General features: G+C 49.0%; 1 protein-coding gene across 34 annotated transcripts in view; it reads left to right on the top strand.

Moving 5' to 3' along the window:
- WDR27 (WD repeat domain 27) overlaps positions 1-14,443 on the top strand; it is a 253,105-nt gene that overhangs the window by 31,678 nt on the left and 206,984 nt on the right. For 25 of the 34 annotated variants that reach the window (XR_010126827.1, XR_010126828.1, XM_063666899.1 and 22 more), the window contains exons 4-13: positions 285-409; positions 2,893-3,006; positions 3,801-3,852; positions 5,431-5,501; positions 6,781-6,901; positions 8,465-8,585; positions 10,191-10,294; positions 11,418-11,485; positions 11,725-11,846; positions 12,578-12,660. Coding sequence is in view for 32 of the 34 variants with exons in the window: in XM_063666899.1 (XP_063522969.1) it covers positions 285-409; positions 2,893-3,006; positions 3,801-3,852; positions 5,431-5,501; positions 6,781-6,901; positions 8,465-8,585; positions 10,191-10,294; positions 11,418-11,485; positions 11,725-11,846; positions 12,578-12,660 (981 nt within the window). In the remaining 2 variants the exon portion in view is untranslated. Of the gene's footprint in view, positions 1-284; positions 410-2,827; positions 3,007-3,800; positions 3,853-5,430; positions 5,502-6,780; positions 6,902-8,464; positions 8,586-10,190; positions 10,295-11,417; positions 11,486-11,724; positions 11,847-12,577; positions 12,661-14,443 lie in introns of all 34 variants that reach the window. The other 9 variants (XM_063666896.1, XM_063666897.1, XM_063666900.1 and 6 more) reach the window with 4 other exon arrangements.

Below are 14,443 nucleotides of genomic sequence, written 5' to 3'. Positions count from 1 at the left end.
AGAAGCATCGAAACATGCAGCTTGATGTTTTCTCCAGAGAAAGGCATCTTCCTGTTTCGATGCTGAGAGAGTCTCTGCAGGGAGGTGCTGCATTCCCCAGGTTTTCAGAAGACTTCTGTATATCCAGTATTTTTGATATTCTTAAAGAATCAAAATCACATCAAAATTCATTGTCATTTTCCCAGTAATTTTAGAATAGAGGGTTACATTCTCAGTACTTTTCTCAGATGAATGTAATGCTGAATGCATTTGGTAACTGGCACTAATGGTGAAACTCACTCTAGGGCTGGTCCCTCGAGGGACTGTCATGGGCTCGCTTTTGGGAAAGGTGCTGTGTTTACAGTTGAGCCCGGATGATCATGTTGTTGCCGTGTGTGCTGGAAACAAAATATTCATGCTGGATATTGAGGTAAGATTGAAATTCACACGCGGATTTCATGGAAGGGTTTAGCTGATGGGGCCTCCCAGTTTCTGGGACCTTGCCCAGCGGTCTTTTCTTTTTTTCTGTACTCCTTTTTTTTTAAGCTGTATCTTCAATTTAGTTTACTTTTATGAAATCATCTTTATCTTGCAATTGGAAAACCACTGGTATCACATAGTAATATTTATATAAATATTAAAACTCTCTATGGAATCTGGGTCTCAGGTATGACTTTAGAGAAACATGTTCTGCAAAAGTTTTATTTCTCAGATACTCCCTGATTGTAGGCACCTTCCCAGCATAGCGCTTTTGTTTCTATCTTTTATCAAAATGTTCTTTTCATCAAGAATCAGACTTTTCGCAGCCATTTCATCACCAGGGTTAGTTTAAGAAAATGTGTCACCTCTTCCTGCCTGTGTGATTTCAACCTCATGTGTGACTAGAACAGTCGGCTGCCCCACTGCAATGTTAAAAAGCAGTGTTAGAAATCAGGAAGTGGGAATCTAAGGGAACACGAAGGAGGACTTTTGTTTCCTCTGAATTGTTGCTCTGCCCAAGCCTGATTTTGGAGGTGACCCCAGGCCTGGGGTCGTTTCTGTGGCTTTGTCAACATGGCCGACAAAGTTGTTTGCCTGCATAGCATTTCTTTTGATAGCCACTTAATAAATGTAGGCGAGGAAGGATGTTAGGCATGGAATATTAGTTGGTTCTCATGGGCCTCATGTGTAATAGGCATTTTGGGAGAGAAGACATTTATGTCTTCAAACTATTTTTGGACTAATTATGAAATTAAGGCTCATAAATTTAAAAAGTTCACATCATGAGTTAAGCCACAGAGAGATGATGGGAAGTATCTGGGAGTTAGGTAAAGGGCTTCACACTATTTCTAGTCTATCCGTGAAAGCTTTCTGGATATGTTGGTGTTTGAGCTGTATTTCATGTTTTGTTGTAAACATCCTGTGATAGATTAACATTAGGCCACCCCACCATTTACAACAAAACTACCATTAATGTGCAAAGAATTAACACTGTTGTGTCAGGGAAAGGAAAACCAAAGTGAATTAGGAAGAAGCGGAAAACTGTTAGTGTTTGAAGGAAGATACTGGGTCCCAGATGGAGAGGACAATCAGTCTGGGGTCAGGTCGGAGCCACATCCCTGAGTCGGGCACATAGCAGGTGAGTAAGCAGGTGCCTGCTGCAGATGCGTGTGCAGCCTGTGAGATCCTCCCCACACTCCTTAGCAGCAGGTGTGTCAATTGAAAGACACTTCACTCGGGGAGAATGACTTTCAGACATGGGGAATGGTTGCCACGTGAGTCCATGAAGAGCTCACATTCTTTTAACAGCATACTCAGCAAGTCAACAGTTTATACTATTTGATTTGAAAGACTTCATATGAATACTGAGCACTTTCTGGTAAAAGGCACTTTTTAATCAACATAAAATGTCAAAAGGAAATAACTTAAATGTTTTTCAGGATATAATGTTATTCATATCAGACAAGGGACTAGCTTTATTTTATAGAAATTGGAGAAAATGGAAATGTATATTTCATAACACTCAGTCTCATAACTCTCCCTATTCCTACACAGGTTATAGTCTTGCCTTTTATTTTTAACAATCTGATGGTAACTGGCATAATATACTCAGTATTCTAAGTTGTATTTATTGATGGCGATATGTTGTATTACTAAAGAAAGTCTTCCAGAGTTAAATGTCTGTTTGTAAGTTAAGTCACCATATATATACATGTTTATTTTTTCTGCATGTATATTAAGGGATATTTGTCTTATTTAAATAGAATGCTGTAAAATTCAAAAATAGTGCCCAGCACTTTGCGCCTGGAGTCCCTTGGGGATATTCTCAGGGCGATGACCTTTAGGAACCCCCCAGTGCTCTCACTACTCCTCAGTCATGCTGTTCAAGCCTGATTTCCATATAAACGGAAGCCCTGTGTGTCTCCAGCTTGTGACGCTGACTTCTGGGGTGCTGTCTTGGCTGTTGGAGGTTTTAGGGACTTCAGGAGGAAAGGGTAACTCATGAGCGCCTATTGCCGCACCATCTTGTCTTGTTGTAGGAAGCCCCAGGTGGAGAACAGATGCTGAGGAATTGGGAACGCAGAGCAGTACATTCTGAGTTACAGGCAGGGAGCCTCAGGGTGGATGCATGGGGCAGCCGGTGGGGAGAGAGGATTCCTGAGGAGACGCCAGCTTCCTAATTCGCTCAGGGTCAGCTCCAGTCAGTGTCATCTTTTAACACTGCTGAGACGTGCCTGTGGCCTGAGCTTTCCTCTTAGCTCAGACATCTGGCTTTTCACCCTTGGTTTATATACAGAGAGTTCCAACTTGAAAAGAGGAATAATATGGGCTTTATTTTAATAGCAGCTATTTTCTGTGACATACATAGAACGTCCTGATGTTAATAACCGCCACAAAGTCCCATCACCGACCTTCCTGCACACATTCTCTCAGACTCAGGCTGTCCAGGCCAAGCTGCACGGCCACCTGGGCCCGGTGACTGCGGTGGAGTTCTGTCCCTGGCGAGCAGGCATCCTCATCTCAGTGTCCGAGGACAGAGGCTTTAAGGTGAGGGATGGACGCTGGACGGCGTTCCCGCGTGGCACGCGCTGTGGAAAGAGCTGTGGTGACAGGGGAGCTGTGCAGTTGCTTCATGGCCACGGCCGCCTGAGTGACGTTGTTTCTACCCCACTTCTGCAAGGCGCCCGCTATCCTGATTTCCACAGAAACGCCAAGCCCGGATGTTTTGCCAGGGCCGCTGGCTGGGCTTGGATTCCTGACAGGACAGTTCTGCGGCCCCGGATTTCCCACAACTGTATTCAGGGCCTGGGAACGCCCAAGCACGAATTCTTCTCCACAGCATTCCCAGGCCCAGAGCAGAAGAGACAGTCCCAGGGTGGAGGGTTCAGTCAGCACGAAATGCGGCTGTAGAAGAAAATGGAATGCGAATTCAGTTTCTATCCAGCTGACATCAGTGTGCACCTGACAGTGTAGACCTGACCAGCCAGTGTGCACCTGACCTGACAGGGTGTAGACTGCTACAGTTTCCGCTTGGTGCCTCTATCTTGGCAGCGTTGACCAAGTGCTTGGGAACTGTTTTTAACCTTGTTTCATTTTTGTTTCCAATTCTTCAAATCCACCAGGAGTTTCTTTATGGAAGTGATGTTAATTTTTTCTTTTTGATTCTGACGTATTTTATTGTGTTACTACATTTTTATTATTTTTGTGCTGATTTTATTGTTTTCTGTTTTAGATAATCATTTATGTTGACTAATCTGATATTGAATAGTACTGTTAGCCTCACCTGTTGCAATAATGGCAACGTTGTTACCTCTTCTAAAGAATCCTGTGTTTATCCAAAGGTCTGGGACCATTGTACAGGATCATTAATATACAGTTCATCTGTGTTATCAGGTAAATTTAAAAGTTTCATGTTTCCTGTAAATAGGCTGTGTGTAACCCACTTTTTCTAGAGCATATTACGGGGCATAAGATGGAGCCATGACATTACAGTGGATCTGAATGAGGCAATCTCAGACTTAGAGCCCTTCACGCCCGTCCACACAGAGAGAGGATTCACTTAACAGTGAATGTCCTTGATGTTTTTCACTTAAAATTAAATGTATGCTTGGAGTCTGGGCCTTTCTGTTTTGGAATGGTAAAGCACGTTTGCTATCAGATAAAATGCCTGAGCACCCAGGGAAGGCGAGCCCTCTGCTCTCTGTAGAAACACGTCCCAGAACCAGTGGTGCTGGTAGGGACAGGACTGCCCTGCCCATCCAGCGTGAGCGTGGGCGTGTGCCACACCTGGCCTCATGGTCAGGTACTGAGCACGCGTGCAGCTCGTGAATGCCCGGGTCCTTGCGTTCTTCCCTCAGATGGCTTTCTGTTGGTAAATGAAGCTGGCACACGGCCACACAGATACAGCATTGATGGTGCAGGCGTCTGTGGAGCACAGCATAAGGAGCGGCCTGCGATGCCCCAGCACCTCTCCCGTGCAGCCCCTGTGCTTGTCCTCCTGGCATCTCAGGGCACTGGTTTCCTGCATTCACTTTGCTCCTCTTGTGCACGTTCTGTCTTCCCGGAAGAAGAGAGTTAAGGAATTAAAAGGAGAGCGTTCTTCCATGTGATAAGTGACATGAAAATGCCACTTAAAGCGTATACAGATACTTTGGTGACCTGGTAGAGTTATTGTTATATCTTCTCAAAGATTAACATTCTTTCTGAGGTTGATGTATCCATGTGTAGACTATGGTGCTGTAATGACTTAAAAACATTGCTTTTTGTCACGGTGAAGCACATTTCTTGGAAGGACGTTGGAATCTTTTTTCTGAAATTAATTATATGGAATTACTATTTGGTTGCCAAGAACAATGATACACTTGATCTTTGATTTCGTTTATAGTTTAATTAGGATATGTAGTATTTTTCAATATTCATGTATCTAATGCTCCTAAATTACTGACAGTTTAGAGTAAGTTTTAAATGAAATGACATCCTAGGCAACAATTTTTTTTTTTCAAGGAAACAAGACATCCATTTACTTGCTGTTTTCATCACTAAGTCCATAATTTTATTATTTCTGGCTGACTCAGGAATCCTTCTGCTCCAAGTGCAATGTCAATTAAACACCAGTGCTGCCCTCCCTCTAGGCTATAAAGCAGCCAGAGCTGGGCTGTGGTTTAAGCCCACAAGGCCTTCTGTCGGGAGGTGGGATGGGATTCCTCAGGACCCATCTGTGGCAGACTCACCGGGCGTCCTTTTGGGGTGATGTCCCCAGCCTTCCTTGTGCTTATGGGGTTTTCAACATTTGTATTCATGTGCAAGTTTTACTTTTTGGTGAAGAAATTATTTTGGAATAGTTCAAACTTGACTAACAGAAATACTGTAGGTAAATATTACGTGTAAAGAGATAAGTAAAACTGACAGTTCTCGGGTTAATTGCTACCAAGGCACTTATAAAGCTAAATTTTCCAATGTTCCCTTCACCAGCATATCCTCTTCTCAGCTTATTCATTGATGCAGAAAGCAGGCAGCTGGTCACTGGATGTGCTGACGGCCAGGTGAGACAGCCACAGAGTTAAGTTCCAGTTCCCAGACATGCCTGTACGTGAGCTTGTACACAAAGGTCTTTGTCTTCATGCTACTTTGTATTTTTCTGTGATTTGAAAAAACCTGTCTACCTCAGTGCTGAGAACGTGACCTTCTGTGGGTCTTAGCATCACTGTGGGTTCAATATGGTCCCAGGCCCCCTGGTCTGCAGAGGAGCTGGGTCTGCACGTCCCAGAGCTCCATACATGGTTCTGGAGTGCAGCAAAAGTGAGGGCCACCCACGTGACCTTGAAAACCTGATGAGAAGAGGGCTGTGAGCAGACATCCCCTGCTCCCACTCGCGCTGCCCATGCTCCGGAGAGGCGCCCTGGACGGCTCCTGTGGTGGCATCCCCTGTGCCCACACGCTGCCTGCCCTGGACAGCTCCTGTGGTGGCATCCCCCGTGCCCGCACGCTGCCCGCGCCCTGGAGAGGCGCCCTGGACAGCTCCTGTGGTGGCATCCCCCGTGCCCGCATGCTGCCCGCGCCCTGGAAAGGCGCCCTGGACAGCTCCTGTGGTGGCATTCCCAGTGCTGCTTGTGCTCCTGTTTCATCAGGTTTTCAAGGTTACGTGAGTGGCCCTCACTTGCTGCACTCCAGAACCATGTATGGAGCTGTGGGACGGGCAGACCCAGCTCCTCTGCAGACCAGGGGGCCCAGGACCATACTGAACCCACAGTGATGCTGAGACCCACAGAAGGTCAGCTTTACACACTGTTGAAAAACCTGAAGATATTGGCCTTTTTCAAAACATTTTTTAGGCGAGCATTTTAAGTTTATTTCACAAAGCCTGGATAAAGTTGCTCTTGATATAATTTGAGAAAGATATTTTTGAAAACTTAGATTTTTTTTTTCCTTTTGGCAAAGTTGACCGCTGTTGCCCTTGTCTTCTCACCCAGAGCATGTGTGAGGTGCTCTTGGCTGTGAAGCTGTGGGGTGTGTGCAGAGAGCCTGGGGCCCGGGGTTCCCGGAGGAGCATCTTGGAGAGCCCTGCACAATAGGACCCTGCCCGTGTGCTCTGAGCTGATGTGCCAGCCGTGCGAAAGTGCTCTGACACCATGGGCATGGGCCGTAAGGAGGGCCTCCAGGGTGGATGTTGAAGGCAGGAGACAGCTGTGCTGGGATCCTCTGCAGGCCGTGGAGGGCATGTCCTGTGATGTGTCTGCCCTCACTGCTCCTCCTCTGGTGGTGCTGCTTCTGCGTAAGGACCTTTGCTGCAGTGCCATGTTTGCATGTTCTTTGCTTTTGTAGCTTTGGATCTTCAGTTTGATGGATGGACACCATTATCGTCGTGTGGCACGGGTTGACCTAAGGAAGAAGACAGAGACGTTCTCCACAAGAAGGGTTAAGTCTGGGCTGTGCAGCCAGCCAGGTGGGTTGCTCAGACCCTCCCTCAGGCCTCCCACTTGGCCCAGATCTTTCACCAGGCGCCATGTCGAGGGCCCTATGTCACACAGAGGGGAGAGAGAGGTCCCAATGTAGGAGAAGCCAAGGGCTGCAACCTCAGAAAACCACTGAGGCCCTGCACGTCATGTGAGGGGTGGGCCATCAGCAGACGGACGCACCTGGTGTGTGTGGGGACAGGGGTGAGGGGCTTTGGTGAACAGAAGAGCAGAGCCCCAAGGCAGCAGCTTTGCAGCTATGGGTTGCTTTCCTGCAGTGGGCGACCAAGGAGGGCAGGTCATGCTGATCAGAAAGGTGCACTGCATGAGTCAGATGCCACCTGCACCCGCCCAGCACCCTCGTCCTCACCTGGTCTCCTGCGCATCGCAGATGCCACCTGCACCCGCCCAGCACCCTCGTCCTCACCTGGTCTCTGGCTGTCCAGAGTTATTTCCTGTTGACCACAGCTCTCCTCATGTGCACTTTTTATCTCCTGCACTGTCACAAAGGAGCTGACCCTCTCCTGGAAGAAAACGTTGATTTTACTTTTCAATCCAAGGGCCGCCTCTTTCATTGGTGTGTGCAGCTGACGTTTCGTATTACAGAAATCATCTCTGGGCTCACAGCCTACACTCTCTTCCTCACTCTGGTTACTCATTCTTTCTTTCAGGTTGTGTTTTTCGTAGATGACTTTAAACTATTTCTTTTCATATTAGGTCTGAAATTACTTTTATCCAGTATACCAATTTTTTCCTGATGTTTTAAACCTTGGTTTTTGTTATTTATTTGATAAATAAGTATCTACTGCTGAAGCAAATCTTTAACTTAGTTTTAGGAAATATGAAGTTAAGTTCTTTCAATTGATTATCTCCTCTTTCTCACTCCCTTGCTCTGGTTCTGCACTTGAAGTTGCATCGCTCCCAGGTAGCATCATGCTGGGTGTTACCTTAGTGCTTTCCTCGACAGGTGATCTGAGTACTCTGTAGTGCACACATGTCATGCTGGGTGTTACCTTAGTGCTTTCCTTGACACCTGATCTGAGTACTCCGTAGTGCACACGTGTCATGCTGGGTGTTACCTTAGTGCTTTCCTTGACACGTGATCCCAGTGACTCTGCAGTGCACACGCATCATGCTGGGTGTTACCTTAGTGCTTTCCTCGACATGTGATCTGAGTACTCCATGGTGCACACGTGTCATGCTGGGTGTTACCTTAGTGCTTTCCTCGACACGTGATCCGAGTGACTCTGCAGTGCACATGCATCATGCTGGGTGTTACCTTAGTGGTTCCCTTGACACGTAATCTGAGTACTCTGTGGTGCCCACGCATCATGCTGGGTGTTACCTTAGTGCTTTCCTTGACACGTGATCTGAGTATTCCGTAGTGCACACGCGTCATGCTGGGTGTTACCTTAGTGCTTTCCTTGACCTGTGATCTGAGTGACTCCGTGGTGCGCATTCACTGCAGCATCTCTGTATGGCAGTCCTCAGCCTTTAAACTTGACGGATACGTTTAAGTTCACTTCTCAGATTGTCAATAATTCTGTCCCTAGAAGAAAGCCATCTTCCCTCTACAAGTGCTCTGGGAAAAGGAGAGCAGGTTGAAGTAACATTTCCTGTACTGAGACTTGCACCCTGTGATCTGTCACTCATCCCAAATTCTGCATGTGGATGGTAAGTATCAAAAACTTTGCCTGTGCCATATAAAGGAAACCTCTTAAATTCCTTAGATGAACACTAGCTTCATTTTCTAAGAATGACTGAAATAAAACCAAATTATTTTTGTCTCTGATTATTACTCACCTCATTCTTGGGATTGCATGTTTTAAATCTTAAAGTTGGTAAACTTAGGCAATGATATGTAAGTGTCTTTAATAAAAGGAATTGGATGATTTTTTAAGTTTATTACCAAAGTCTAGGCAGATCTTTGCCTCTGTGATACAACTTTTTCTTTAGAAAGAGGAAATGGTGATCGGAATGGCCTAGACTTTCACGTCTACCACTGTGCTGTACGTTACACATTTAAAGTTAACCCCAGACTAATTTTATTTATTTCTGTGCTCAGTAGAAATATTATACATATTTGGCAACATAAGGAAGTACTGTTTAACTGTGATTAAAGAATATATTACAATTATGTTTACCTCTCCTCCCCAAAATGCTTGAGATTAGGGGCAACCTTGCTTTGAATAGCCTTGGCCATTGCTTGTCTGTGTCTCTGTGCAGAGCTGCCCCTGGAGCAGGATATTCCCTGCTTGGTCCAAACCACAGAGAGGAAGCAGGGTGGGCATGGAGGCTGGACATGGTGCTCCCGGCGGGTGCATGGACCTGAGGCACTTTGAAGCTTCCCTGTCTTACCTAGAGCAGAGGGAGCCCTCAGAGCTAAGCCAGAGCCACACGACCCATTCTGTTGACAGTGGTCATTGGGTAAACCGTGGACTGGTGCTGGTGGATGCCCAGGAGGAGCCCAGGGTGCTGCTTGGGGCGGAGCTGGAGAGGGGAGGTCTGGAAAGCAGGTTCCAGCTGGGGGCCTCTGCCAAGTCCATGTCCAGCTTCCCTGGAGATGGCTTCTCAGTGTATTAGCAGACCCCGTTGACATTGGTATTAACTCTGCCGCCTTGGGCCAGCTACTTTCCCCCTGGAGTTGGTTCCTCATTCACAGAGGTGGGCAGCTTGCGTGGCCTTTAAGTCTAGTCACTCGGAGGCTACCTGAGCAGTGGCCTTGGCCCAGGCGCTGGCACCGACCTTTTCTGTAACCTTAGAAGAAAATAGAAACCAGAGGTCAGAGCGAGCATCTTCACAGACATTAGCAGGTGCCCAGGGGACCCACCACAGGCTGAAATGCGTTGGTGGCACAGATGTGGCCAGCCTGGCACAGATGTGGTTCTCACTGGCAAGAACCTGCCCCGGCCCACGCTCCCCACTCCTGCGGAGCGCTCATAGCCAGGCCAGGGGGCGCACGTGGGGCCCAACGCCCACACTCCCCACTCCTGCGGAGCGCTCACAGCCAGGCCAGGGGACGCACGTGGGGCCCAACGCCCACACTCCCCACTCCTGCGGAGCGCTCACAGCCAGGCCAGGGGGCGCACATGGGGCCCAATGCCCACACTCCCCACTCCTGTGGAGCGCTCACAGCCAGGCCGGGGGGCACACGTGGGGCCCAACGCCTACATTCCCCACTCCTGCGGAGCGCTCACGGCCAGGCCAGGGGGCGCATGTGGGGCCCAACCTTCAGGAATAAGATTATTGGGTATTCTTTTCTTTTTTTCCTTAAATCAGTCTTTCTTCTGAGAACACCCAATGTGTATGGATCGGAAGCTCAGTGGGCTTATTCGTATTTAACCTGGCAAACCTGGAAGTGGAAGCTGCTTTGTATTACAAAGGTAAGATCTTTGGTGTAAACGCCATGTAACTGTAATGTTTTCCTTTGACTGGTATGTGGGGTAGTGAAAGTGTTTGTGGAGAAGGCCTCGCCGTGTGAATCTGAGGATGAGATGCTTCAGTCACAACTCAGCATTGAGAACGTGAGCACCTCTGTGCTGCTAGATCCGAAGGACGAGGGCCCTTCCCGGACCCTCGGGCACTCAGTCCTGGAGCCACTCCGTGCCTACATCTGCCAGGCCCTCACCTGGCACTCCAGGCTGCCGGGGCCCCAGCAGCGTGGAACACCTGCAGGAACACCCTTGGGAAGCCCCTGGATTCTCCACCATCCCTAGAGAGCCTCTCAGAGCCCCAGGCTCGCACAGCGTAAACCTGGCCGAGGCGCACTCCTCTCCAACCCTGGTTCCCTTCCCCAGTTTCTGCCAGCCCCAGAAATGTAGAAATAGTCACCTCCACCCCCACCCCCTCCCCCAAGACCCCCATCTCATCCCCCCACCCCAGTGGTTCCCACCCCCCCCTCCTCCTGGCTCCATGGCTGCCACCAGCTGCACCCTTTCTGCCCATGAGCCCAGGCGACTTCTGAAAAGCAGGCTGGATTCCGTCTCTCTCCTCCACTGCAGCAGGGCCTCCTCGGCGGCCTCCCGGGCACTGCTCCTCTCGGTGCCTCCTTTCTAGCCCTGAACGCTCAGACCTCTGTGGGGTTGCGGGATCCATCTGTGTCTTCACGCACCCCCTTCCCTTCAGCCGCCCATCCCTGCCCCTCCCCAGCTCAGCCAGGTGCGGCATCTCCTTGAAAACTCAGCCTTTCCTTCCCCCAAATGGTCACAGCTCTAATTACACATTTCCTTTCTGATCTGGTGCTGGACATGTGGCTTCTCCAGGAGGCTGAGCTGCAGGTCTCAGTCCGAGTCACATCCCAGCCTCACAGCGGAGGCTGGTATGTGTGAAGCTCAGGGCCTGGTGTGTGTGTGGCCTGGGGCCTTGTATGTGTGAGTATGTGGTGCACAGCCTGCAATGTGTGTGGTGGGGCCTGGACTGTGTGTGGTGGGGCCCTGGGCAGTGACTCCGTGTGTATGTGCTACCTCCCTCCCCATCATGTTCTTCCTGGTCTTTGCTGAACTGAAGATTTCCAGAGCCTCAGCATCCTGCTGGCCGGATCGTGTGCCCTGAGGAACCGCACTGCGGATCGAAAGGTCAGTACTGAGACGTGGCCCTCCCTATGAGACGTGCCTCTGATTTCTTCTTTCTTCAGAGTGATCCTGTAATGACTGGCTGAGTAAACGGGATTTTGTGTGTGAAAACGTTTTAGGAGTGACAGGGCGATGTTGCTGCTATGAGAATGAAGCAGCTGTTAGGATACGTATGCAGATGCACATTTAGTCTGCTTTTACTGGGTGGTGTCGCTAACGATGTTGAAACCACGTCCCTGCAGGCGCTGTGCTTGCTGGCCTCCCTCTTTGGCGGGAAGATTGCCGTGTTGGAGATCAACCCGGCCGCGCTGGTCAGGGCTCAGCAGTGCCACAGCGTGGGGCAGAGCCTCTCGGTGCCAGCCAGGTAGAGTGTCTTCAAGTGTGGAGTGTGTGTGCGTGTTCACCAATAAGTGCCATCTGGATTTCTTTCTATGTTCAGAAATAAAGATTAGAAAACTCTGAGCTCTGGCCGGGCGCGTTGGCTCACGCCTATAATCCCAGCACTTTGGGAGGCCGAGGCGGGTGGATCACGAGGTCAGGAGATCGAGACCATCCTGGCTAACATGGTGAAACCCCATCTCTACTAAAAAATACAAAAAACAATTAGCCAGGCATGGTGGCGGGCGCCTGTAGTACCAGCTAGTTGGGAGGCTGAGGCAGGAGAATGGCGGGAACCCGGGAGGCGGAGCTTGCATTGAGCTGAGATCATGCCACTGCACTCTAGCCTGGGAGACAGAGCGAGATTCCATCTCAAAAAAAAAAGAAAGAAAACTTTGAGCTCTGCCAACACTGTTTGGAAGAAAGTTTTTCATGCTGTTGCTTCTATCTTGTTGAAAACGAAATAGTTGATAGTTTATTTTAATTGAAACACTATTTCATAATAGAATGTACATTATAAAACGCACTTTTATTAGGAATATGTTTTTTTCCTACAAGGATAAGAATACACTTGAGTTTTCATTTTCAAACACTGTTATGTCTATAGCTGCATGAATTAGTCATTTGGAACTGTCTTTAAAGTGTGTGTGTCACTGAAGCATTTCCATCGTATCGTCGTTTGCACTCCTAGTTTCATGGGGCTTGTTTCTGTTTCAGCTTCTGTGTCCTACCGACCTCTCCACTGTATCTGGGAATTGCCAAGGAGAAGAGTACCAAGGCTGCTAGTCAACAGCGATGTGGTCAGTACAGGGTGCTGTGAGATCTAAGAATACAAGGCTGATGCGTTCTCATTGTGGTTAGGGCTGCTGTATTGCTTTGCAAATTCCTATCTGTTAAAATATGCATTCCGTACTTCCTTCCATCCTTCCCTCCTTCATGTCTCTGCCTCTTATGTGTTTGTTCCATGTCTGCTGTGGTGGGGAACATGCTGGGTGCTTCCCCTCCTGAACTGGCCGTCACTCATGGGATTCAGCAATGTGCCCAAGACTGACTGCTGTTCCTCTGGTGCCCGGTGCAGTGGGGGTGCAGAGTGGACCTTCAACAATTATTGATTGTGAGAACATTTTTTCCCCTTTTTTCTCTGCTGAGGAATTTGAAAGCAGATCCCGAGTGCGTGATTGTACTCCTGCACACTTTAGTGTGCATTTCTGGAACACGTATGTTTTTACCTAGCCACCATGACATTATATCAAAACCAGTAATTTTTTGGAACCTTGTATTAGCAAGGCCATAATAAATTATTCTTGATTGCCTCGACAATATTTTCTGTTGGTTTGTTCTGAGCAGCAGCCAAACAAATCCACATGTTGCATCTTTCAAATATGTAAAAATTAACTTTCACTTTGAGATGGTAAACGTCATTATGTTCCATTTTTTTCAAGGCTCACTGATAATTCTTTTTTCCCTTCAGTGACCAGTCTAACCCTTTAATTGGTCTTGTGAAACCTACTGGACCTCATTCAAAAAACAGAGGCATTCCTGCAACCCCCTTTCACCTTCTGCCTGGTAGCTGCCTGACTGCTGAGCCTCACCTCCCAGAAGGGCCATCTCCCCGGCCAGCATCTCCCCGGCCAGCGACCTGGCGACCCCACCCTTGGGCCTCTCCCCAGGCCGGGCTTGGCTGGGCTGGGCTAGGGTTCCTGCGTCAGTCCATCCTCAGACATGGGCTGTGTCCTTCATGCTCCCACACAGCCCTTGAGCTTGACTTCGGGGACTTCTGGCCTCTCCCTTCCCTACCAGACTTTTTGAAATCAGGCCTCAAACACCTTCTGTGCCATTCCTGGGTCTCACCGACTGTGTGGTTCTGACCCGCCTTGCAGATCGGGGAGAGCTTTCATGTGGAAGGCGGGGACTCAGAGCTGAGCCTGGGGCTGGAGCTGTTTGCTTGTTCGTCCTGCCATGGCGGTCCCTGCTGCTGGGGGTTTCCGGCAGGTCCCCCATTCCTCTGCCCTGTTTCCATGAAAGACCCACTGTCGGGGTGAACTGCCCGTCTCCTGCCGGTTTATGCTCTGCTGCCGTCCCATCACCATGGGGACAGTTCTGAGAAATTGTGAGAATGAAGGCCTGGGGGAGGCGGCCAGGCTCAGCCAGCATTGCAGCCTCTGGGCCAAGCTGACTCCTCCGCTGGGAGTGGCCTCTGACCTCCTTCCTCCTCATTAAGTCATGGAACTTCTGCCTTGTAAGGAGGTGCTAATTATTCACCATTGAAAAGGCATCTTAAATTGCAAAAGACACTATAGCAGAGAAGACAACAGCAGGTGGGTGTGAAGATGGCTAAGAAGAGAATGCCCCTGGGCTGCTGCGGGCCTAATGCAGAGCTGTCGCCTCCTTCTGGGCCATCCCAGCCTCCTCCTCCTGGGCCCTCCTGGCCTCCTTGTTGCCCTCCAGGGCCTTTTTGGCTCCTTCCAGGCCCTCCAGGCCTCCTCACCTGATCCCTCCCGGCCTCCTTGTTCTCAGCGCCCCCAACCTCTTTGTCTTCCTGGACCCCCCAAGCCTCCTCACATGCTTTCCCCCAACCCCTCC

Source organism: Pongo pygmaeus, chromosome 5 (genome assembly GCF_028885625.2).
Source record: "Pongo pygmaeus isolate AG05252 chromosome 5, NHGRI_mPonPyg2-v2.0_pri, whole genome shotgun sequence".
NCBI classification, from domain to species: Eukaryota; Metazoa; Chordata; class Mammalia; order Primates; family Hominidae; genus Pongo; species Pongo pygmaeus.
This window is presented reverse-complemented; position numbering and strand designations above follow the sequence as displayed.